General features: G+C 39.8%; 2 protein-coding genes across 3 annotated transcripts in view; both read right to left on the bottom strand.

Annotated features, from left to right (window-relative positions):
- Positions 1-12,984, bottom strand: part of cds1 (CDP-diacylglycerol synthase (phosphatidate cytidylyltransferase) 1) — a 34,024-nt gene extending 21,040 nt beyond the window's left edge. Inside the window, exons 1-2 of one of the 2 annotated variants that reach the window (XM_029439732.1) lie at positions 12,649-12,984; positions 981-1,115 (exon numbers count right to left, since the gene is read on the bottom strand). Coding sequence is in view for 1 of the 2 variants with exons in the window: in XM_029439731.1 (XP_029295591.1) it covers positions 12,649-12,717 (69 nt within the window). In the remaining variant the exon portion in view is untranslated. The remainder of the gene's footprint in view (positions 1-980; positions 1,116-12,648) is intronic. The other variant, XM_029439731.1, reaches the window with a different exon arrangement.
- A 1,920-nt stretch (positions 12,985-14,904) lies between these two features.
- Positions 14,905-22,780, bottom strand: part of wdfy3 (WD repeat and FYVE domain containing 3) — a 98,917-nt gene continuing 91,041 nt past the window's right edge. The window contains exons 59-68 of the mRNA XM_029438922.1: positions 22,604-22,758; positions 21,714-21,872; positions 21,455-21,634; positions 21,075-21,257; positions 20,655-20,748; positions 20,423-20,566; positions 19,268-19,519; positions 18,959-19,070; positions 18,463-18,660; positions 14,905-18,278 (exon numbers count right to left, since the gene is read on the bottom strand). Coding sequence (XP_029294782.1) covers positions 18,158-18,278; positions 18,463-18,660; positions 18,959-19,070; positions 19,268-19,519; positions 20,423-20,566; positions 20,655-20,748; positions 21,075-21,257; positions 21,455-21,634; positions 21,714-21,872; positions 22,604-22,758 — 1,598 coding nt within the window. The 3' untranslated portion in view covers positions 14,905-18,157. The remainder of the gene's footprint in view (positions 18,279-18,462; positions 18,661-18,958; positions 19,071-19,267; positions 19,520-20,422; positions 20,567-20,654; positions 20,749-21,074; positions 21,258-21,454; positions 21,635-21,713; positions 21,873-22,603; positions 22,759-22,780) is intronic.

Raw genomic sequence — 22,780 nt, 5'->3', positions numbered from 1 at the left:
TGGACTCCCTGGTGACAGTAGCAGAGAGAAGGACCCTTGACAAACTGTTATCCATCCTGGACAACACCCACCACCCTCTGCCGGGTGAATGTGCTGTGCAGAGGAGCGTGTTCAGCGGCAGACTGCTGTCCCTGTCCTGCTCCACAGACAGGCTCAAGAACGCTTTTGTCCCCCTGGCCCTAAGACTGTACAACTCATCTCAGTGATGGCCAGGGGGACTCCAACATTTGTAATTATTCATAACGGTCTGTATTTTTTACATTTGTGGCAATAATGGTAACCACATCTTTTTAGTAACGAACACCCAACACTGATTAGTTAGGGAATGGGAAAGAAAAACGCCTTTGTGTGTGTGTTTGGAAATATGTCTTGCATTATAAACGTATTGTACACGCAGCAAAGTCCCAATCACATGAAATGACAAAGACAAAAATAAATCACAATTTTTTAGAGTTTAATTTTATAATTCCAAATATTCCATATTTCAACCCAAAATAAATCCCCAAAAATGTCCATAAAAGGAGACTGTTTGATTCCAACCAACCTCATTATGAAGCTGGAGGATTAGTGGCTGAGCATGACTGAGCTGAAAGTCTACACCTGGTTCACAGGTTAACCGTCTGCTGCCCAGGAGGCCAACATCTTTGTTGCAGTTAATAAATCTTTAATCTGGATTTAAACCCAGTCAACAGAAACAGCCTCTATTCTGCATCGACAACACAGAGATGTTGTCTTGAATGTAACCTAGAATGGTCAAATATAACAGAGGGAAGTGTGATCACTATATAAACCCAAAGATTATTAAAAACTAGAATTACAGCATCACTGTTGTATGCCTCTATTCGTCTGTCCAAAATGTCATCATTCATAATTTTATCTCAGACATTTGTGTGAAATTGTCATAATTAGCATGTGAATTCTTGAGTTATAGCAAAAAAAGAGGTCACAGTGCCCTTGACATTTGACTAAATTCAAATCACCCTCGAGTCCAAGTGAACGTTTGTGCCAAATTTGAAGAAAGCCCCTCAAAGCATTCCTGAGACGTCACATTCTTGAGAATTGGATGGACATCATGAAAGCATAATGACTCTGGCCATGGCTGTCTCTGGATGTCTCTGAAAGGAAGCATAACAATCAATAATCTACACTGCTTTTGTATTAGATATTATACATTTGCATCAACCTCGTTTTCTTTTATCAAAAATGACTGGTGCAAAATTCCAGGAGTTTATAATCAAATCAAATACTAATAATGCCCTAGGTATAAAAAAATAACAACTTGACATATGCCATATTTATGAAAATCATACATGAGCGCCTTGGTTTTTAGGAAAATGCTGGAGAAACGAGTAGTCATGTTTTCAGAATTTTGGCATTGGGATAAGATACCGAAGCATTCGTTCTGGTGACATCCCTAGTGTGGACATGGCCTCAGACACTCTAGCATCATTAATAAGCAAGTAAACTGACATCCTAGAAATCAAGCCAGACACTTTTGTTTGCGAGTCAACACCAGTAATGGTCTATCATGTAACACAGTGGAGATGCCTTTTCTGCCCAAAAGAGGCTATTTTTAAAACCAAGTGAAATTCCTCCTGAGGTAGGAGATTAAGTTTCCGTTTGCACTTGAGAGGCTTGCTGATGCTCCTGGACATTTTTTCCCTTTCATGGTTACTTCCACTCAAACAAAGCTAAATACGGTCAGTGGGAGCATCAGGGTTAAATCAGAGAGCTTTTCATTTAGAAATAAGGTCTCTGATCTTGGACAGACGTTGTAATTAGCAGGGAAATCGCTGAACGCAGGAGCAGGTTGGGGTTGAGACACAGGGGGTCATTTGAGTTGGTGTTGGAGCTCAGGAGAGAAGACGTGTAATTGAAAATTTCTACTCTGGTTTTAATGAAGATTGAAACAGTGCAAAGCTACAGTACATGGTCCTAACTGGCAGTGTCCCTTGCATACTGCATCATGACTGAAAAAGGAAAGAAAAATACATAACAAAACAGCGAAATTTAAAGACTGCACTAGCTTTGAAAGTTACAGTAGACCAGTAGTAGCTTTCTTTTCAATAATCATGGTGAACACCACTGAAGCCACTTTACAAACAAATATACTTCGAACATCCGTTTCCATTCTGATCACCATAAAACAGTACAGGCTTATACGTCGCTGAGAAAGATAAAGAAAACATTAATGTCCTGCTCTTTACAAACAAACTAAGTGTTTGTGTAATAAAGTCTAGAAATAAACCTACATTTTAGCTTTAAAATATATTAATTGTCTTTCCTTGTTCGTACAATTATTCTCATGATTTAGTGTACAGTTTCAAAATTCTTGTGAATAATGTTAACATGTGTCTGCCTGCATGAAAGCAAGTTTCAGAGCAAGCTTGACTTTTCAAACTTTCCATTAATGCTGAAACAATTGATTAGTTGATTTTAATAAAAGATCATTTATCAAGCAAAAACTCCAAACATTCTTTGGTTCCAGATTCTCAAATGTGAGTAATCGCTGATTTTCTCAGTAATTTTGAACACTTGAACACACACACACACACACACACACACACACACACCTCAAACCAGGGGTCGGGAACCTATGGCTCTTTCGATAACGCAATATGGCTCGCAGACAATTTTGAGCTGACATTTAACATGATTAACAGGTAATAAACAATTATATTGTGTCATTTTAAAGTAAAACATTTAGCAGCGGATTTGTTTTTAGTTCTCCCCTCTCCTTTCCTCCGCTCTGTCTGTAGGTGTGTTCACACGCGTGTGCGTAGGGGGCGGAGCCCCGCCCGTCGCGAAACCGAGCAGAGGAGAAACTGCACAAAGCAAGCAGTAGACCGGGGGGGTCAAACTCAATCACAGAGGGCCAACATTAAAAACTGGGGCTACGTCGAAGGCCAAACACAGTCCACATTTATTGAACAGGATACACATATTGGATAAAGTGCAAAAAGATAGGGAGCATATTTAAGTCAACTGCAAACGGGTTGCTGAGCAGTTCAATTTAAATATCTGAGCTGCAAAGTCGGCAAATGCGCTCAGTTGATCAGCAGAATGCTGTCGGGAACACAGCGGTGGAGATGGTTTGTCAGTGTTTGGAAACACGACCACAGTTTCCTTCTGCATCAGAGTCTCCCACAGGCAGCTTGGCTTATAAAGCTCTCACTGCATCACACATGTCCGTGATCACACGGCCCTGAAGCTGCAGGTTTAACAGTGAGATGCTTCGTTATGTCGCACAAACAGTCCGGCTCACATCGTCCCAGAGATCTGTGGTGTGTTTCCCTTTGCTTTCCAAAAACTTTCATTCCATTCACATATTTAGTTACTTCCTCGAATGTCTATTCCCGTGGTTGTGCCATGCATTGATTTACCAAAACCGGCGGGCCAGTTATGACAGACATATGATATTTTCTCGCGGGCCGGATATAATTGCCTTGAGTTTGACACCCGTGCAGTAAACACTGAAACGTGCACATAAATGAGATCAATAACGTAAGTGTTTAGTTTATTTAATAAAAGAGCACGTGTTCAATGAAACACTGATACCGCTATTAGTACTCGGAGAAGTGTTATTCTTAAAAAATGCACGCATAAAGTTGCATTCAAATCTATTAAATATATGGCTCTCAAGGAAATGCATAAAAAAATATTTGGCTTTTATGGCTCTCCCAGCCAAAAAGGTTCCCGACCCCTGCCTCAAACAGTGCTGCAAATATGTGTGATAACAATCCAAGTTATGCTATGAGGTTGAACAAGTCCTGGGCCTTAGTATCTGTAACTATCACCAGTAAATACAAAGAGAAAACACTGCTAACAGGGCAGGAAATAAAGTAAAAAATAAATTAAAAAAATTCTCTTTCACTCCACATTTTTCTACCCTCTGCGAGTACGACTGTCCTTGCAGCTAGGCTAACATCCACTATGGTTTTTGTCTTTCTCCTCCTCCTGGCTATTAATGTCTTCTCTGCAGGCGGGAGGAGGAGAAAGAGAGAGGATGGATTGAGACAAGAGGACAAGAGATGAGCAGCGAGCAGCTCAACCCACATCCATACAGAGGCTGTGTTAATCTAACTAGTGTAAAGCAACGCAAACCTTGCAGGGTTATTTTTGGTCTGAACACAAACACCTACTAAGGCAGCTAAATCAGAAAAAACAGTGCTCATATGTAGAAACAACCCCCGTCTCAAGCTGAGGCAATTGGTCGATTAATTGATTAATCAAATGACAGAAAATTAATTGCAAACAATTAAAATCATTTAAAATATATTTTTTTGGAGCAAAATGTTCAAATACATCAATGGCTCCAATTTCTCTTTTGCTAATATTTGCTAGCTTTCTTAGTCTTCTATGATAATAACCTGAACACTTAAAGTTGGACTGCTGATCAAACAAACAGTTACTTGAAGACACCATCTTGAGGTTTGGTAAACTGTGATGGGAATTTTTGTCAATAAGAAAATAGTCAGATTAATGGTTAATAAAAAAATAATCTGTAGTATTTTGTAGCCCTACTTCTGTTTACAGAAGTGTTTTCAGGTTGCTTTCGTTTAAATAACTAATACAGGAATTTTCAGAGTTTGTGGTTTAACAAGTCATGTGATTGTGCCCTGCACTTAACAAGTGGTTTCCGGTTTTATTAGGGAAGTGCATGGCAAGCCCAGAATGTCAAGAGTATCACTGACAATAAGATTATACAACCAGTAAAGTGTGTCGCATAGGTTTAAAGTGACTTAATATAGTGACACACATTTCCCAAAAGGTGGTATTTAAATTAATTTTTACTACCAGGTTTGAGGACTTAAGATCTTTTCCGCTCATGAGCGTAAAGCTGTTATTTTGGATTACAAAATATATATTTTTGGAACAGTAAACTGACCAAACCTGAAACTTTTAGAATGAATCAGGATCTCTGAACAGACTCAAGCTGTTGGTAAAGTGGACAAATGTCAACAGCCACAGAAAACATCCACCCGCCTGCATTTAATAATGAATCATGAAGTGGTGCAGTTACTGGTGCAGCAACCAGCCACCATCCAATGAATTTATTGACATTTAGCTTGAACAAAATTAACCAATAACGTGCAAAGAAGCAGTGAACCACACTCCTAAACACAGTCTTAATAAAAACAGCTCTAATTTAGACTGGCAGGGACAATAACAGTGAGAAACTGCTACTAAAAAAAAGGGAGGAGAAAAACTATTCTTACAGCAGCACAACAAAACAAGCCTACACACCTGTACAGTCCAGACCAGCAGACAGCAGCAGTCTCTGGTCACAGGGGAGAGGATCACTGAGTAAGCTACATCCTACATGGACTCACACATGCAGAAAGGAATTAAGCTAATCAGCAACAAACATTGACCTGAAGTAGCACTGCTGCTAGAAACAACTTTAAGCTTACAACAGTTTTGCCTTTTTCTACCCAACTGTAACAAAGCAAAAAGGGCCATTTTACAGGAGACACAACACACCTGAGCTGCAGAGGTGGCCCTATGAGACAGCAATGTTCATAACAGAAATCAATATTGTTGGATGGATAAAAAAAATGTAACGACAACTTGGCCCGTCAGGCTCATCTTTCACGTTTGTCAGTCTCAACTGCTAATGTTAGTGTGTTAGAGCACCAACAGTCAGCATATTTACCCCTATTGGATGTTAAAATACTAATATTTAGCATATGACATTTAGCATATTGGTATGATACCGTTTGCATGTTAATCTTAGTACAGTTAACATGCAGGTTATCTAACGCACTTCTGTTTTGCATTTAACATTTAGCATGATGGGATAAGATCCAGGTTATAGTTGATGTTACTCTTGGATCAACACTTTACTTTGATCAACATGACAGACATTATGACCACAACTTCTGTTTTGATTCAAAATAATGTCGGCAGAATGAACATGTTGAAGATGAACACACATAAGATGAAACATGTCAGAATTAATAATGAAGTGACAATAAAATAGAAATTTAGCCTGATTATCAGGTAAAGTACAACCTAAGACTGAAGGCATTCCGTCATTAGTTTTAGAGGAACGTATATATTGGTGGTTTTACAATAAAGTTGGGGGACTGCAGGTTATTAGGATTTATCTGGACAACATGAGGGCTTGTATAACATTCAATGATAATGCACCTAATAGTTTCAAAATAAATGTCAAAATATTACCAGCCCATGTTGCTGCTATCCCTAAAACCACACAACTAGAAAAATCCTTATAATCTATGCTGTTTTTTATATTTACTTAACAAAAACTTAAGATTTGAAACACTAAATACAATAGGTTATCTGAATGCAGAGCCCCAATGTAGAGCAGTTAAGACTCCTCTGCTGTCATTTCTAACTAGGGCTGTGCAGAATGAAGCTGTGACCATCGGAGCGTTAAACTGCCTGCTGCCACTGCTGCTGCTGCTGGAGGCTTTAGGGACGGCCAGCCGACCAGCAGACAGCCCACCAAGGTCAACTGTCATGTGGAGTCTTGAGCAGCCGCTAACTGTTCCGGCAACAGTATGCAGGACCATGAAGGGAGAGCAGCAGTGTGAAGAGCATCAGGTCAATAAGTGAATCAAACACACACACACACACTGCTGTGTATGCGTGGGTGGCTGACTAAGTCATGAAAGTAAATATTAGCCTCTGAGACAGCACAGAGGGAGGGTGTGAAGAAACATATTCCATGGCTTTGTTGAATACTCTATTCTGATAATTCGACATCTACAGCCTGTTATTTCTGTATAGCAAACCACTGCTATAACGCTCTGACATACAATCCGCAGAAAGAAGTCCTACATTAAACAATGTCAGCTGTGGCAAAACGAAACCTTAGTTTTGCATTTGTCCATTAGAAAACACCATGGATTATGTTTCTAAAAGGATTTGAATATATTTGGAGCGCACCAAACTTTGGATTCATGGTTAATGGCTGAACTGTCCCCAGTTAAGAAAAGAGAAATAACAAGAACAATCAAAACAGCACAGACAAGGCAAGAGAGGTTAAAAGACACAAAGGGCTGGACGACAGAAAAAACGACAAAATTGAAAAAGACAGGAGTGAAGTAAACACTAAACGGAGGACCGTATGAGCTATGGAAGAGTTTCAAGATTGGTTACAGTAAACGAAAAGAAAATGTCAACAGACGTTGACAGTTACGGGCAAGAAAGCCTCAATCAGGTGCGGTCTGTTCAAAATTCCAAAAGTAAAAATGATTGATTTCTTTAGTAAGTAGCGTTGTAATAAGTGAGCTCATCTACAGCTAGCGGGTCTTTATTATGAAATTAACCCGGACGGGGGGTGACGCAGGGCCCTGACCCAAAGTGGACCCATTTGCTGTACATTATCCCTTATATACTGTATGTGTGTGTGTGTGGGAGAGGGGATGTTCAATCCACTTCAGCTAGTCCACAAACACGAAGCCTTCTTCAGTGACTATATAAAGTTTGCCTCATGTGAACATGATCTGCTTTGGTGCTAGCTGCGGGGTGTGTGTGACACAACAAAGTGATTCTTTAACCTCTAAAACAAGACACGGATAGGATTGACTCATCGCAGCTTAAACCCTGCCAGCTCTGCACTGAATGTCTGCTTCTCATTAAGAACACCTCAAACTAGCTTGGCTAATATTTGACTGTCAGTCTACAGATCTGTTATGCTTTCAGAGGAAAGGGAAAAGATACAGCCAGGATTGTAAAGTACAACCCTTTGGGGTTGGACAGCAGTGTTGCACAACATTGTTCTCTTGGTTTCTTTGGATGGATCACACCTAGTTACTCCTCTCTGGTCTGAATCATATCTTGCTGCATCGTTGTTTGTGGTAAAGTTAAGCTCACGCCATTTGATTACAAGCCAATCAGAGCATGTAAACAAATGTCATATGGACTCACAACAAGTAGCTAATTAACCAGGCTGATGTCTGGTAAGTCGTCACATTGCCAAGTCAGAGATTCTGGCAGCAGGAAATGAAAACAAGCCAGACTCCAGTCTATAACCCTGGACAAACATGATGGCTTCTTCGGTGCTCTTTAATATACAGTAATAGCCTATTCTGACTTTAATACTATTAAGTAAATGTTCTACTTTATAAGTGTTGCTGTACTTGGCTTTCCAAAAAGTAGAACTATTGGTCATAAAAGTGTGCATCTCCTTTCACCCATAGACCCTCTCTCTCTCTCTCTCTCTCTCTCTCTCCCTCCCTCTGATAATTTCCTAAAAGTACTGAACTTTATTCACTGCAAATGGACAAAGTTGTATTTCTCTTAGAAGCCTGAAACTCACATTTTGAAGCATTTATGCCACTTGAATACTGTTATAACCTGCAAAAACAACCATAACAAATAATCCAGATCCAAACATGCTCAGAAGCGAAGTTCAAAAATCTAACATCCCCAGTAGATGGTGTATCCAATATCATTCCTTCAACTGATTTCACTGAAGACAAAAGTGAGATGCTTTCAAGAGACAGACCTTCAAATGACAGCTTGCTAGACGCCAAAGTGTTTACAACCTCTCACTTCTTTGCCACAAACATTAACAGCATTCATCTTGTGGCCGAGTGGCAATTGGCCAAACTAATGAAACACCACAGATGATTAAAATGACCTCACACAGGAAACGCTCCTCTCAAAGCATTAAGACAAGCCATTAACATGTCGAGTTGTTTGGAGATTTATTTGAGAGCGTTGTTTATGTTTATGTTTACAAGAAGTTCATGAAGAGGAGAGCAGAGTGAGAAACGGCAGAGTGTTAAAATGTCTGTTTAAACAAAGATTGAAGTAAATTTTCACCTTGCATCATTTCCTAATTTGACTGCTGGAACGTTTATTCGCCCAAACAGTGTGAACTCAAACGCAATGTCTCCATTACGCAGTTTAGAAGTTTATTTGTCAACTGTAAAATGTCCCAACTCTGTACATACATAACCAAAATCAAAGGATCCTTGTCAAAAATGTTTGTTTGTTCGTTCGTTATCAGGTTTTTAAAAAAACAACTCTCAAACATCAATATCAGCCCCAATATATTGCAACATGTTTGTCTGGCAACAAACATCCATGTATCATCATATCCATGTGGAGACTAGAGCGCTGAAATAGGATTTTCAATAATATTGTAAAGTTAATCGTACCCTGTATTCATCGACTGCCTAATGAAGAACTTTCACTTTCACAGATTTTATAGACAACTGAGATGAAACAGTAACGAGTAGACACTTGTGCCATGTTTTCTTTTTAAAGATTAATACAGTAACATGAACACATGCACCAACATCCATATGTCAAATAGCCTTAAACTGCCAGAAAGTACAATGATTTTTGAAACCTTTGCATCACAACAAAGATCATCTCAATATGGCCAGAGAACTGACATTGATAAAGTCTTGCAGAAGAATATATTACATTGTCTGAATGTATTGTTGTCCGTTATATAAATGCAGTCCATTTATTTGTCCCACTTCTAACTGAAACTTGCATCAGTATGATCCTTAATAAACTCAAGAAAGGCTAACGCCTCTGTAAAAGTAAACAAGGGTTAGCCAGCAGGGTTCACTCTGCACTATATCCCTGTTTGAACGCGTCTAGTCATGTTCCTCACATGTCATGTGTTGGGACAGAGGGCTTCCTGGGGGACAGCTGTGGGACAGAAATGGACTTTGAAGGAGGAGAGTACAAACAAGTTGGGACACTAATGTAACGTTGAGTGTGGCCATGTGCCTGAACGACGGAACTGTAAACATAGCCAGGCAAGAGTGAGCAGCAACAAATACAAATACAAATACAAATACTTTAGATGGCTCCTGGTTTGTATTGCACAAGAATAACTATGATGATGCAACCTACCAATCTTATAAACAGGATTTCACAATCTTAATCTATTTGACTAAGAGGCTGTCTGAAGGATTTGGAAAGAATATCTAATTGAGATTATTTTAACTGGTATTGCAATTGGGATACGATTCACAATATTGGAGGGAATAATCATTTTCACATAATTTTCTCATTTTCATTGAAAAATATTTTTGAAATGATCATTGTGAGGATCTGTACCAAACAAAGATTATTTCTTAAGTCTGTAGAATACGATTTATAGGCCGGGACATCTCTGCAGCACCACAAAACAGAATGGCATTTTGCTCCCCCTGCAATTTTGATATTACACTAGTCCATATTGCGATTTCAATACAAATCCTAATTAAATGTCAAGCCCTAAACAAAACATATACATTATCTGAAAACACTTTCAGGTATCAAGGTAATATGGAAAACTAGTTACTGTGACGATACACTTCCCAAACAGGTGACCTTGTGTGAAGCAGACATGCAGCAGCACATGTATGATTCACTGAAGCTCTGCAGGGTTTCTGGGCCATGTTGGACTCCTTGGCACAGTTTCAGAGACATTATGCAGAGTGTCAGTGAGGAGAGTTAATCAGTGGGTGTGATTGCTCAATGACCCCTGCATACATTACACAGGGACTAGTGGTAGGACGCCTGAGTAGAGCACTTAGGTAGGGTTGATTCTGTCCAACCTTTGAAACAGTCCCACTGAGCAGAAGACTCTGGGGAATAAGGAGATGGAAAGCGGTCTATAGCTGACCATTCAGTTTATAAAAAGATAATTCTTAAAAAAAAAACGCAAACAAAACCGGCTTCAAGACAATTACTTTGATTACACTCAAATCCTCTCATTTGTCCTTAAACTTCAAGGGTTCATATGTCTAAACATGCATAAAGAGAACAAACTGTAAAATAAAGACTCATATTCTGACTACAACTGTAAAGAAATGTTACATTTGGGGCTGCAACTATGAATATGCTCTTTTTCAAGTAATCTATTGATAATTTCTTTGATTACTTGATATATGGTTTACTCTAAAATTGTTAGTGATGATTAAGCTAACCTTACAAATTAAATTTAAATAGCAAACCCTTCACAATAGTCTTATCTTCTGTTATTTGGAAAAGCTGTCTGGAAAAGTATTGATTGTAAGTGCACCATCACCTTTAAGGCTGCTACTACCAAATAATTTCATCATTTAGTAATCCATTTATCATTTATTTGATTAGTCTTATCTAAAAAAAAACATTTAAACAAAATGTCCAATGAGACATCTCTCACATCTTGGTTTAGTGTGTCTGTCCAAAACCCAAACATATTAAATAAATAACATAAAATCAGTACCGTTAAGAAGATGGGAGATAGCAAATTACAACCATTGTTGATCAACAATAGACATAACCCATTAAAAGTGGTGGAGGAAGAACTCAGATCCTCAATACCAAACTGTAAAAGTAAATAGTCTGGCATTCAAAATCGTAAAAGTACACTAGTATTAGCATCAAAATATACTTAGAGTACCAAAAGTAAAAGGCCTTTTCATTATACAGAATGGCCCATTTCAGAATAATAAATATACATTTGCAGCTGGTAACAATGTTTTTTATTATATATTGTATTAAAAAAAATCCAAATCTGCAAAGTAAATGCTTTTATATAAATGTAGCAAAGTAATAACTACAATATCTCCCTGTGAAATGTAGTGGAGTAGAAGTATAAAACAGCATCAAATAGAAATACTTTAAAAAGTACAAGGACCTCAGATGTCTACTTGAGTAAATTAATTCTACCACTGCCCATTAATAAATCATCAAAATAATTTCCTGTCACCAAGCGTAAGAAATAACTTCCAAGCTTAACTTTTGACCCGACGGAAAGTCCTAGAAAATGCTCAGAATAATGGAAAATGTGAACATTTCCTTGACCAATATTAATAGGGGGATTGCAAAGCCATTTTAGGCAAAGTAAATTAAATGTTCTTGACTTGATGGAGACAGTGTAATTTGGTCGAAAGCTCCAGAACAAGTGAGTAAGTGGGCCTTAAGTGGAGAGGGGATTTGTCTCCTGTTGTTTTCAGGAACAAGAATGAACCATAAAGCTCATTATTGATGATTGATGATTGATTCATTAATTGCACTATACATAACTACTTATAATTTATAACTACTTAAATTGCATTTAATAATATTTTGCATTTCCTTGTTGAGTTTGAATTCTTGCTAAAAAGATTAATCAATTAGATCTTCAATTTAAATTTGTAATACAAATCTGTTTTAATATTACAATTTGCCTTAACTACTTAGTCTATTTTTGTCTTGAAATCCGGATTTTCATTTGTGGAGAGCGCTGGACCCCTTAATCTCTCACACTACAAACCAAGAGGCCTCCCGAGCCTTGCACCTGTTCTGCTTTAAGTCAACGACACAAACCCAACTTTCAAGATGAATATTCAGCCGACACGCACAGTAAGCCCCTGACGGAACCAGCACGAGCATGACATTGATGAGACCATTTCATAATGACATAGTCTCAGAGATGTTGTGACATTCCCGGCCATGATGGGGACGTGAACCTCACACCAAACAGAAGCGGTTATTTCTCAACACGGAGCCGTCTCCGTGACTGTTTTGATGTTGCTGCAGGATTACCGGTGAGCCAGCAGCTAACTAACTAGCTTAATTAGCTCGGCTGCTAACCTGACAGCTAGCTTGGCTGGTTGGACAACAGACCTGACTAACTTGTTTTAGGGGCGACGTCTCGAGAGGGAAACTGCCGTTTGTACTCGACACGGTGCAGTTTACCTTGTCGCTGATATTCTCGGTGCTGTCAGGGTCTCCTCCGCCTCCACCTCGCTTCCTCAGCTCCGTCATGTTTCGCTCGTTTCTCTGCCGGGACGATAATGTGTCACATAAGCCGCCTGCGACCGGGCGAAGGAGGGAGGGAGAAGGGGATACAAATCCTTGGGTTTTTCAGATAAAGTTCTGTATTTTAACCCCGTTTTGAATCTAAAGCTCGGTCCGTGAAGAAGGTCAGCTTTACTGAAAGTCAGCCGGTGCTGCCAAAGCGCCGCAACAGAGCTCGCAAGATACTAACGACTCTACTGCGTGTGTTTGTTTATGACCGCAGTCCCTGCTCCCCTCCTACCGAAATCAAGCTTTATATAGTAATGGTAAGCAGCTTCCGGTAGTAACCTTCAAAGTAAAAGCTTTCCTAAGCAATACAACGCTTCCATTTATTCTTCTCCAGTAAATAGTTTTATGTATCTCTCTTTAGCCGTTTGACTGTCCCTCTCGATATGTTACAGTCACTTCAAACAGAGGCTCTGACCCCCCCTAACCTAAAATACTAAAGTAATGTAACTACAGTACTTGAGTAAAAGTACAAAGTTACTTAAGTTACTAAGTTAGTCTAAGGCCGTATATCTAACCACCCATAATGTCCCATTGCTTATATTATATTATTTACACAGTGTCTGACCACTCTCATTTTTACTGTCTGGGATGTTTTCATTATATGAATGTTAAAGGTTCACCTGTGATCCTACCATAAACCCAACCACTGGGGAAAATCTAAATCTGTCAGAGCTTTCAGATTTGTGAAGATGCAAAATATTTGTATTCATGTGAAGCATCAGTGCCACAGGGGCCCATTGTTGATCTCATGCTTCCAAAATATGGCTCTGATGGTTTAAAACATTTACAAGAATGGTGTGATGAATGTGATTTCCCGGCAGTAGGGTCGTTAAGTACGGCACAGATAGGGAAACTAGGCAAGATCTCCAATGTTGTTTTATACTATTTTAATTCTGCTATTTTTATACAATTTTAATTCTGCTATATTATATTATTTTAATTCTGCTATTTTTACAATGGTACTTCAGACTCATTTACATCAACACTGTGATTATTGTACTGTAAATGCTCTTATTCTGTCCTTGTACTAATTGTTATGTTTTACTGTGAAGCACTTTGGGCTGCAATTCTTGTGTGAAAGGTGCTCTACAAATAAAGCTTATTATTATTATTATTATTATTATTATTATTATTATTATCATCAGTGAACACAACTAGTAGAATCATTCACATATTTAAAAGAATAAGTAAATTACCAGACACTTGAAACATTTATTTTAAGTAAAAGAAGTAAAAAATATCTCCCATATCACTACAAATTGAGTTTTATTTTGTGAGCTCTCTGTATAGTTAGTTTTTCACATAGAGCCATTAGATCATTTAGATGAGCACATATTATCTCCCTCTGAAATGCACTGGAGGGAAAGTAGAAAGTTTCAGCAAATGTAATACTTCAGCAATACCACTATCTCAAAAAGTAGTATCTACAATGCTTGAGTAAATGCAGTTAGCTATACTTTCCACCTCTGGTGTAACATCCAATCCATCTAAAGATAACTCAATCATTTATACATTTCATAGACCATGATACAATTGACTCCTGTCCGTTCTATATTCAATTAACTGTATTCAATGTATCCCATTTAGTGTAGTAATATTGCTTATTGGAAGTGAAGGTTTATTTTGAAGTACAAGCCACACAACCTCCGGTTTTCGTCTGCGTTTCTCCGTCTAACTTCTCACAGATCTGCTGGTGCCGCTGCGGTGGAGACAGCCTCTCTCTCTCTCCCTCTTCTCCCCCCCCCCCACCCCCCTCTCTTTCTCTTTCCTCTCTCTCTCTCTCTCTCTCTCTCTTCCCCCCCCCCCCCTCGTGTAAATCTAATTTGGGTGACCAGCTCTGTTGCATCCAGTGTCTTAACTTAGACTTCTATAAAAGTTTAATATTATAAATGTATGACGCAACCAATTCATTACCATGTTGTGTTATAATGTAAAACACACGATCGACATGGAAAGAATTGTGCTGTGTATATTATATATATATTTATATAATATATATTTTTTATTATATAATTGAATATATGTATATATTTGTATGTGTATATTGTATTTGTGAATATTCATCTGTAAAACACAATGGACTGCATTTTTTTGTATGTCTGAAGGAAACAATAAAAATCATAATAAAAAAAGAAATAGAAGTGATTCAGTTTTTTGGTGGTAAACAGCAATTATTTATTGAAATTAAATTAAAAAGAATAAGTACCCTATCTATTGCATTATTGTAACATTTTGTTTCTGTAAGGGGTGGGGGTTACTCTACTGATTTTTCTCTTGTAGGATGTAGTGAACACAAATATACAAGGAACATTCAGCTATCACAGATTGCACACCAGATACTGTAGTAATGCAGTAATGCAGTCTAATACAAGACCACCAAAATAATCCAACATTTTCTCTTTTTTTTCTTTCTTCTCTCATTAGTCCTTAATTTTTTCCATAAAGAGTACAAAAGTCCACCCAGAGTTGGGGACACGATCTCCGGCTCTGTACACAAATCTGTCACTCGTGACAACTCATCAGACAATGTCTCCAAAAAAAAAAGGAAAAGAAAATCCCAAAAAATATAATGCCAAGAACATGTACAATGCACTGACACAGAAAGTCAGCTGTGTTAATAGACATGCAACAAGTAACAAAACTTGCTGAAATCGCAACAATCATAAAAAAAAAAAATCTAAAACCAGTTATAATTGCATAAATACTTTGTACAGTTTATTTATCCGCTGTGAAATGCACCTTTCTGTTAAAATAACGAAAACTGCATTTAATAAAACCTGTGATTCCTCTTGAAGTTTCTTTTTTTGTACACGTGAAGGTGCAAAGGAACTCTTGATTGATAGAAGCCGACTCGGCCTTTTCAGCTAGATGGCATGATTGCACGCTAAATTACAGTACATAAATGCAGAATGATATAGGGACAATTACAAGAGTGCATATTATTATTAGAACATCAGGGAGCTGTGGGGGTGAATATTAAAGTGTTCTCTTTTTCTTTTCTTTTTTACATGTTTGAGATTTTACTGTGAAGACTAGTGGGAAGCAAAAAGAAAACGGAAAGAAAGCAGCACTTGAATGCACAGTTGTTGCCCACAAAACCACAAACAAAACATCAACAGTTGTATGAAGAGAGAGGAGGGCCAAGTAAACAACATGTACAGACATGAAGAACTAAAATACTTTCTTAATGTCCAACTATTTAACCCAGCAGCAGCAGCAGCAGCAGCCGCCATCCTGCAGAGTGAAACGTGTATTTTATGGGGATACATTATAAACTTATTTTTTCTGTTAATGTAAATGTCAGTTGTGTGTCAACATGGCAGCCCTGTATGGGGTTCAATCTGTGCCAAAATATCAGTTTTTTACAGCAAATCAGATTTTTGGCACATATTAAACTTCATCGATGTATCCACAGGTAATACTTATGACGGCGTATAGGGGCAATTGTAGGATACAAAAATGATAAATTACGGCGCCAGGGAGTAATATTCTGAAATTAAAATCAAGAATTTACCAGAAAAAAACACATTCATATTCTCTGAGATTAAAGGGGTAAAGTTACGAGACAAAACTCAAAGATTATTACACTTCTCCCCCTTTTCCATAATTCTTTCTTTTTTTATATCTACATTGGCCGTAATACGCCGTGTTGTAAACTCCTGTAAAAAAACACACGTTAAACATGTTATTTGACCAAAACCTTCAATCCACTAAATACATCGTTAGCCAACTAAACTCAGGATGAAAACAAAAAACATCCACGCCGAAATACATTTACTTCAGTAATTGACTTGATCTTAAACTTGCTGAAATTCTGGATGTCATTAATTGGTTCTTGGGTTCCTAATTACGCACATAAAGAAGCAAAAACAGGATGCATCACTGATGAAATGTGAAAGCCTGATATGCCTGTCAGAACATATGGACATTTCCCTGCATTTGTACCAAAAAAAAGAAAGGAAGGTAAAACAGAAGCTCTGTCTCTCGATATGTTTGATTAAACAAAACACCCCGAGATATTTTCAAAGATTTAGCTGGGATGTAGTCGTGTTTGAAGGAATTTCAGAATGTGTGAATTAACTATTCAAAGGATTATTTACATCTTCTCCAATGTCAATAATAACAACTTCTCTCTGTACTGAATAAACTCTTTAAAAAAGGTGCTCGGCTGCTGCTCCTGCAGTTTAACATCTTTTTACAAGGACTGAGGATAAAGTGTGTGGAGTGCCACATTTGATGATCTGCTTTAATAATGCACACAAGAAAATAAAAACGGCAATATACACTAAGAATCCCTTTTCGTGTGCATTCAGTAACCGCTCCGATGCTGTACAGTAACTAAAAAAGGCTACAAGACAGAGCCATGATGGAAAAGTTAAATCATTTAACAATTTAACATCTTTTCACCGATGAACCCACGATGCTCTCGCTCTAGACAAAAGAAAAAAGAAGGAAAATCTGGAAATAAACGCAGTGATATGGTTTCAACATAGAATCTCAAATGATAATGTGTCCAGTCTTCAGACAGCAGCAACAACAACAATTCTCCAAATGCTAATTCATATAAAGGACAGAATAGATCAGAATTGAGGCATCAAAAACAATTTGGCAAAAAAAGGCTAATAAATCTCTCTGTGATGGTGATGGCTTCACACTGTGGGCAACACTCACAAAATACATTTTGTAAACAACAACAAAACTTGATCAGGAAATTAAAAAAAGAAAAATTAATTTTGCATAACTAGACCCACTAGTAAAGTCGACCCACAGACATTAATTATTGACATTCATATCCGTTCCTCTGGACTCGCCATGACTCGTGACGCAGACTACACACAATCCATTTTGTTTGTTTTTTAAAGCCAGGAGTGGTTAGTCACAACGCTATGTTACAGGCAATTTGTTTTTTCTCATTGACCTTATTTTTTGTTCGGTGTTTGCTTCTCTTAGAGTTAAAAAGGCCATGGTCAGTATTTACAATATTAACAAGTTTGTTATGTCTCGCGGTGAGAGTGGAAGGAGTTCTTGATCTCAAAGCAAAAATGGCGGGTGATTGTTTCAAGCGAGCCGCGTCGAGGGTGTTTTTGCTTCTTTTCGTTTTCTCTTCCTCCAGGTGAGTGCAGGTGGTAAAAGTGGTGATTGAGGGTTTTGTTTTCCTTTCGATCCTCGTTTTCTTCCCCACCTTCTTCGCTGAGACGGCAGACATTCCCTCCTGTGACAGTCTGTCAGTGTGTTACGGTACACGTGGTTACTGGACGTACGAGAGGACAAGCGATAACGGGGTTTGGAGGGACAGCGTTCTGGGATACGTGGGAGGTGTTGGGGGAACAACAAGGCAGTCGGAGGAATGAAATGCTCCTCGGGAGGACGAGGTGTCTCTTCCGGGTGGAGGTGGACCTCAGTTTCTGCAGCCGTCCTCGGCGCTTCGCTCGTGTTGAAGGTTGTAGTAACAGTTCTGACAAACTCGCACCGGAGACGAGATCTTCAGCCTTTTGATCTCCGATTGGAAGCGACTGCACCTGCAGAACAAGATTATAACATTTTTGTAATGATGCTTGGGCTCAGTGGTACGATACTCAAGTCTACGTTATCATAGTACTAAAGTATGACAATGACCTACAGTAAAAACATCAGAAGCATGCAGCTGCAAAAGGAGTAAAAAAAGAAGCCATGATGGAAAGTGTGCTGCTGTAATCGACTTACTTCTGGCAGAAGAGCTGCCCGCAGTTCCTGCAGTGGTGGCGTCGCTCGGTGAGGGAGAAGCGGACCGTGCAGCCGGAGCAGCTGTCAACCACCTCGTCCTTCACCCAGTGGTCGGCCGCCGAGCGGCCCGGCTGGTCGCTCACAGACCAGCTGAAGACTCGACCGCGACCGTCGCCCACCAGGATCTTACTGTGGTCCCTGAAGAGAGGACGGTAAAAGCGGGAAAAACAACGGTCAGTGGTCAGTGTCGTCTTAGTTGGGGAAAAAGAAGTTGGAGACAAACATATTCTGTAATAGTTAATGAAAGAAACACTTGTAGTTTGTTTTTGATAGTATTATAGTAGAGTTTGGGCAACATGGCAGTATGTCCCTCACAAGGGAAATACTGTGGGTAGAAGAAGCTCTCCAGATGTATCAAACAAATATTACAATTTACAAAACCAAAAATAAAGAATTCTTGTTTGTCAGTTTGGTGCCAGACGCTCCGCTCTCTTACTTGGAAATGGCGAGGGATGTGATCTCAGCTGGTTGCGCGTTGTCCTTGCGATCAAACGCTGTGTGCATGGTGAGTTTGCTCCGGAAGACCAGCTGGCGCTCCCATCTGTAGCCTGTGCACACACAGAAACCAACACTTGAACAACGCGACAAAGACCCTCATCAGATCAGTGGAGTTGACTTTTTTAGGATTTGTCTTTGATCAGAGAAGAACCCCTGATGAACCCCTTTTTCCTCTGTAGTATTTTCTTATCTGGCTTAAGAGCTGAAAAAAAAAAATCGATATCTTTGACAATCACTGGACACCCACCGGTCCTGAGCTGGTTATACGTCCGTGCGTCCATGGTGCAGGGCTGGTGAGGCTGCGGCACTGAGCCCTGGCCTGGATGAGCCGGGTGAGGGTGAGGGTGAGGGTGGGGGTGAGGGACTTTAGTTTGGCCCTCAGAGTAGTTGACGAACACGAAGCCGTCCTTCTCGTCGATGCTCAGGGTGTCTGACCAGCGGTGCGAGTCGTCAGAGCTGCTGTCCATCGACCATGAGGCTCCCGCTCGGGCTGAAGGACCTTAAAAGGGATTTTCATGTCAGCAATGTGAGCGTTAGCGAAGCACGAAAAAGATGTAGGTGGAATGACAAAGCGAGAGAATCTTTGCATGAAGTGAGCGGGCGGGAGGAATTTGGATGGAGCGGGAAAAAAATGAAAAGGGTTGCAGTGTTGCCTTATCTTCCACTCCATCTTGGCTCTGGTATCTGCAGCAGGAGTGGTACGCTTAGAAGCTTCAATCATAACGTTGACTTTCAAATTCATGGCATGTTGTATATTTGCATGCTCATTCATGTGTTTTTTAGTTGCTACTTGTGCACAGTTTCAGATAAAGATTAGGAGACGCATGTGATCCAAACAGTTCTAATAACACCAGCGTTGTAAAGTCTTTCTTGAGAAAAGACAGATTCACAACATGTTGTTATCTTACGAAATATTCTGCTTCAATCCACGACGGTAAAAAACCAGTTTGCTCTCCTCCTCGCCGCACACAAGCAGAAGTTGATTTAATAAAAAAAGGCTAACTCAGTTAACCCGATGAAGCACTTTAACCAAATTGAAGATTTTGTTCAAGGCTTTTTTTTCATGTGATGACGTCATAAAATATGACAACAGACAATCAAAGCTTCATTTGAAAACCTCAATAGAAGCTTCGAATATAAAAAAATTGACATTTGACACAGCCTAAAATAAAAAACAATGCAGCTTTTGTTTTTTGGAGCGAGCGGTGAGCTGTTTGAGCGGGGTGAAATCTGAGTTGAGCGTGGAGCCATATTGAACTGCCACTCACATGCTCTGATCTCCACTTCTGTTCATTTTAGTTTTGAAAGCTGCTGAAATCTGTATTCCAGAGCAGCTTTTATAAAACCAGCTAAACATTGAGAACTCTGTGACCGTGTGTGAGAGGAGCTGCTGGTTACGTACCTCTGGGTCTGTGCACAGCGCTGCCCGGTTGGCTGCCTCCACCTGCTGAAGGGTTGCGTGGTGCTTTGGGCTCCTGGCTCAGGCTCGGCTCGTCTCCATCCGACTCGCTGCTCTCCTCATCGCCGTTGTGAGTCTCGCCACCCTCTGCGACACGGGGAAGAGTTTATGATGACACGTTGAATTTACTGTGCAAATACTTACAGAAATGAAATACAAACCGGCAAAGACTCACCGATCTTCTCCTCACCACAGCATTCAGGCACATCCGGCTCTACCGGCTCTAGAGCAGGGGTTTCTGGGACTTGGAGGAACTCCATTCTCCAAAACTACGATTCAATATTTATAGAGAATTATAAAGCGTAGAAGTCAGGTGACGAGAATATTGCAACTTTATCTCCTCCATAACGAATGTAAACAAACATTCTGCTGCGTTTCATAACTTTTAATTGGTGCCCGTCTTATATTCTTGATTTTAAGACCTACACACACACACAAACACATCGGAACAAAGTTGCACAAAAGTGAAAATCTTTTTTCTGCAACAAATACCAAAAGAAGCATGTTAGAAACTATTGATTCAAACACAGAACACACAATGAGGTATTATCAGTATGGCATTGCTGATCTGTAAGATTAAAGTGGGCATGGTTACCCTGACGACGCCGTCCGAGTGTCCGGTGACGATGACGTTCTGCGTGTCCCACTCGTTCATCTCCGACACGCAGCAGCACAGGATCTGCTGGCTGCGCCCTGTGAAGGTGTTGGCGCTGGCGATGGGGCTGCCGTTGATGCTCCACACGTGAATGTATGTCCCGGCACAGGACACAATATCCCCCTACACACACACACACACACACACACACACAAACACACACACACATTATGTCGTCTGTCCTTGCATCAGCTGAACAGCTTTTAAGAGTGATGGTGTAAATGGTATTTTCTATGACCTTAGCTCATATTTATTGTGCTGGAGTAAAAGTACATATGAGGATTTTGAGTGACGGAGGAGAAATGTGAACTCCGCCCTACCGTCAGCTCATTGATGCACAGAGCAGAGACGGGCGCTCGGTGTCCCCTGAGCTGCGTGACGAAGGAAAGCTTGTTGAGGTCCCAGATGATGCAGGTTCGGTCCCGCGAGCCGCTGACAACAATGTGGTACGCCGACGACGCCGTCAGACACGTTACGGCGTCCGTGTGGCCCAGTAATGCCTGCGAGGGAACAATAGACATTAGGTTGGCTCAACACTGCTCCGGGACTTTGTTTTGAGTCTCGTTCGTGTGTTTTCACCTGTTTGAGCGTGAGTGACTTGGCCCTCTCCTTGGAGATTCCCGTCTCCCACACACAGATGGCGGTGCTGGTGCCACCGGTGATAACCAACTTCAGGTTGGGACATATGGCACACAGGATCTGACCCCACTCTGACAGACACTCGTACACCACCAACGCCTGAAACAAGGTTGAAGATTCATATCGAATGGTTGCAGAGGAGGGGAAATGTAGAAGCATGGGGCATTAACTTTTCTACATCTCAACAACCAACACTTTTTCCCTTCAGCACCTAGCAACTGGACACTTTCACTTTTTAATTTATTTTAACCAAAGTAGTGAGAGTACTGTAATAAATTCACTTTCAGAAGAACTGCATTAGAGACTTCTGTGATGGCCGCTGCTGTAAAAACTGAGGAGCCAGAGAGGAAAGTGCATTTTTATTTAAGCACCAGCAGGGGGAAACATTGTCTTTAATAATGTTTTACATTCTTTTGTCAACTTCAAGGGGAAATAAGCAGGAAACATGCAGTCGTCCAAGTTTCAATTAATACAGTTGAAAAGCCACGACTCTGAAAGAGAAAGAATTTATATTAAATTATGCATTCTTGCACATTCCTGCTCAGCTCCTTCTTTTCAAACGGGGACATTGTATACATTTCTTTATTTATAAAAAGAAATCGTATTTAAAAAAATAATATTTATTGTAATTTTTTTCTATTCTATATTTATGATTATTGTCCATCTGCACCAAAGTGAATGCTTTGTATGTGAAAGTCTACTTTGCAATAAAACAGATCCTAATCAAATGATACAGTGCATATAGGCAAAAGATTAAAGTAGAGTGCTTGAGAAAAGAAATGGCAAGTTTAAATAGAAATAGTTTCTGTTATAGTAACTGTTCCTGTTACCTTGTCAGATTCGTAGTTCGCCAGACGGCAGCTGAGGTCGGCGTATCCCCAGGCGAACGTCTTGCTCCATGTCGGAGGAACCAGAACTTTGTTTTGCTCTACAGCAAGTATCCCCTTGTCGGTGCACACGATCTGTCCCACAGGCTCCTTCAGCTCTACATACGGACAATACAAAGA

This window comes from Cottoperca gobio, chromosome 9, assembly GCF_900634415.1.
Source record: "Cottoperca gobio chromosome 9, fCotGob3.1, whole genome shotgun sequence".
Taxonomy (NCBI): Eukaryota; Metazoa; Chordata; class Actinopteri; order Perciformes; family Bovichtidae; genus Cottoperca; species Cottoperca gobio.
This window is presented reverse-complemented; position numbering and strand designations above follow the sequence as displayed.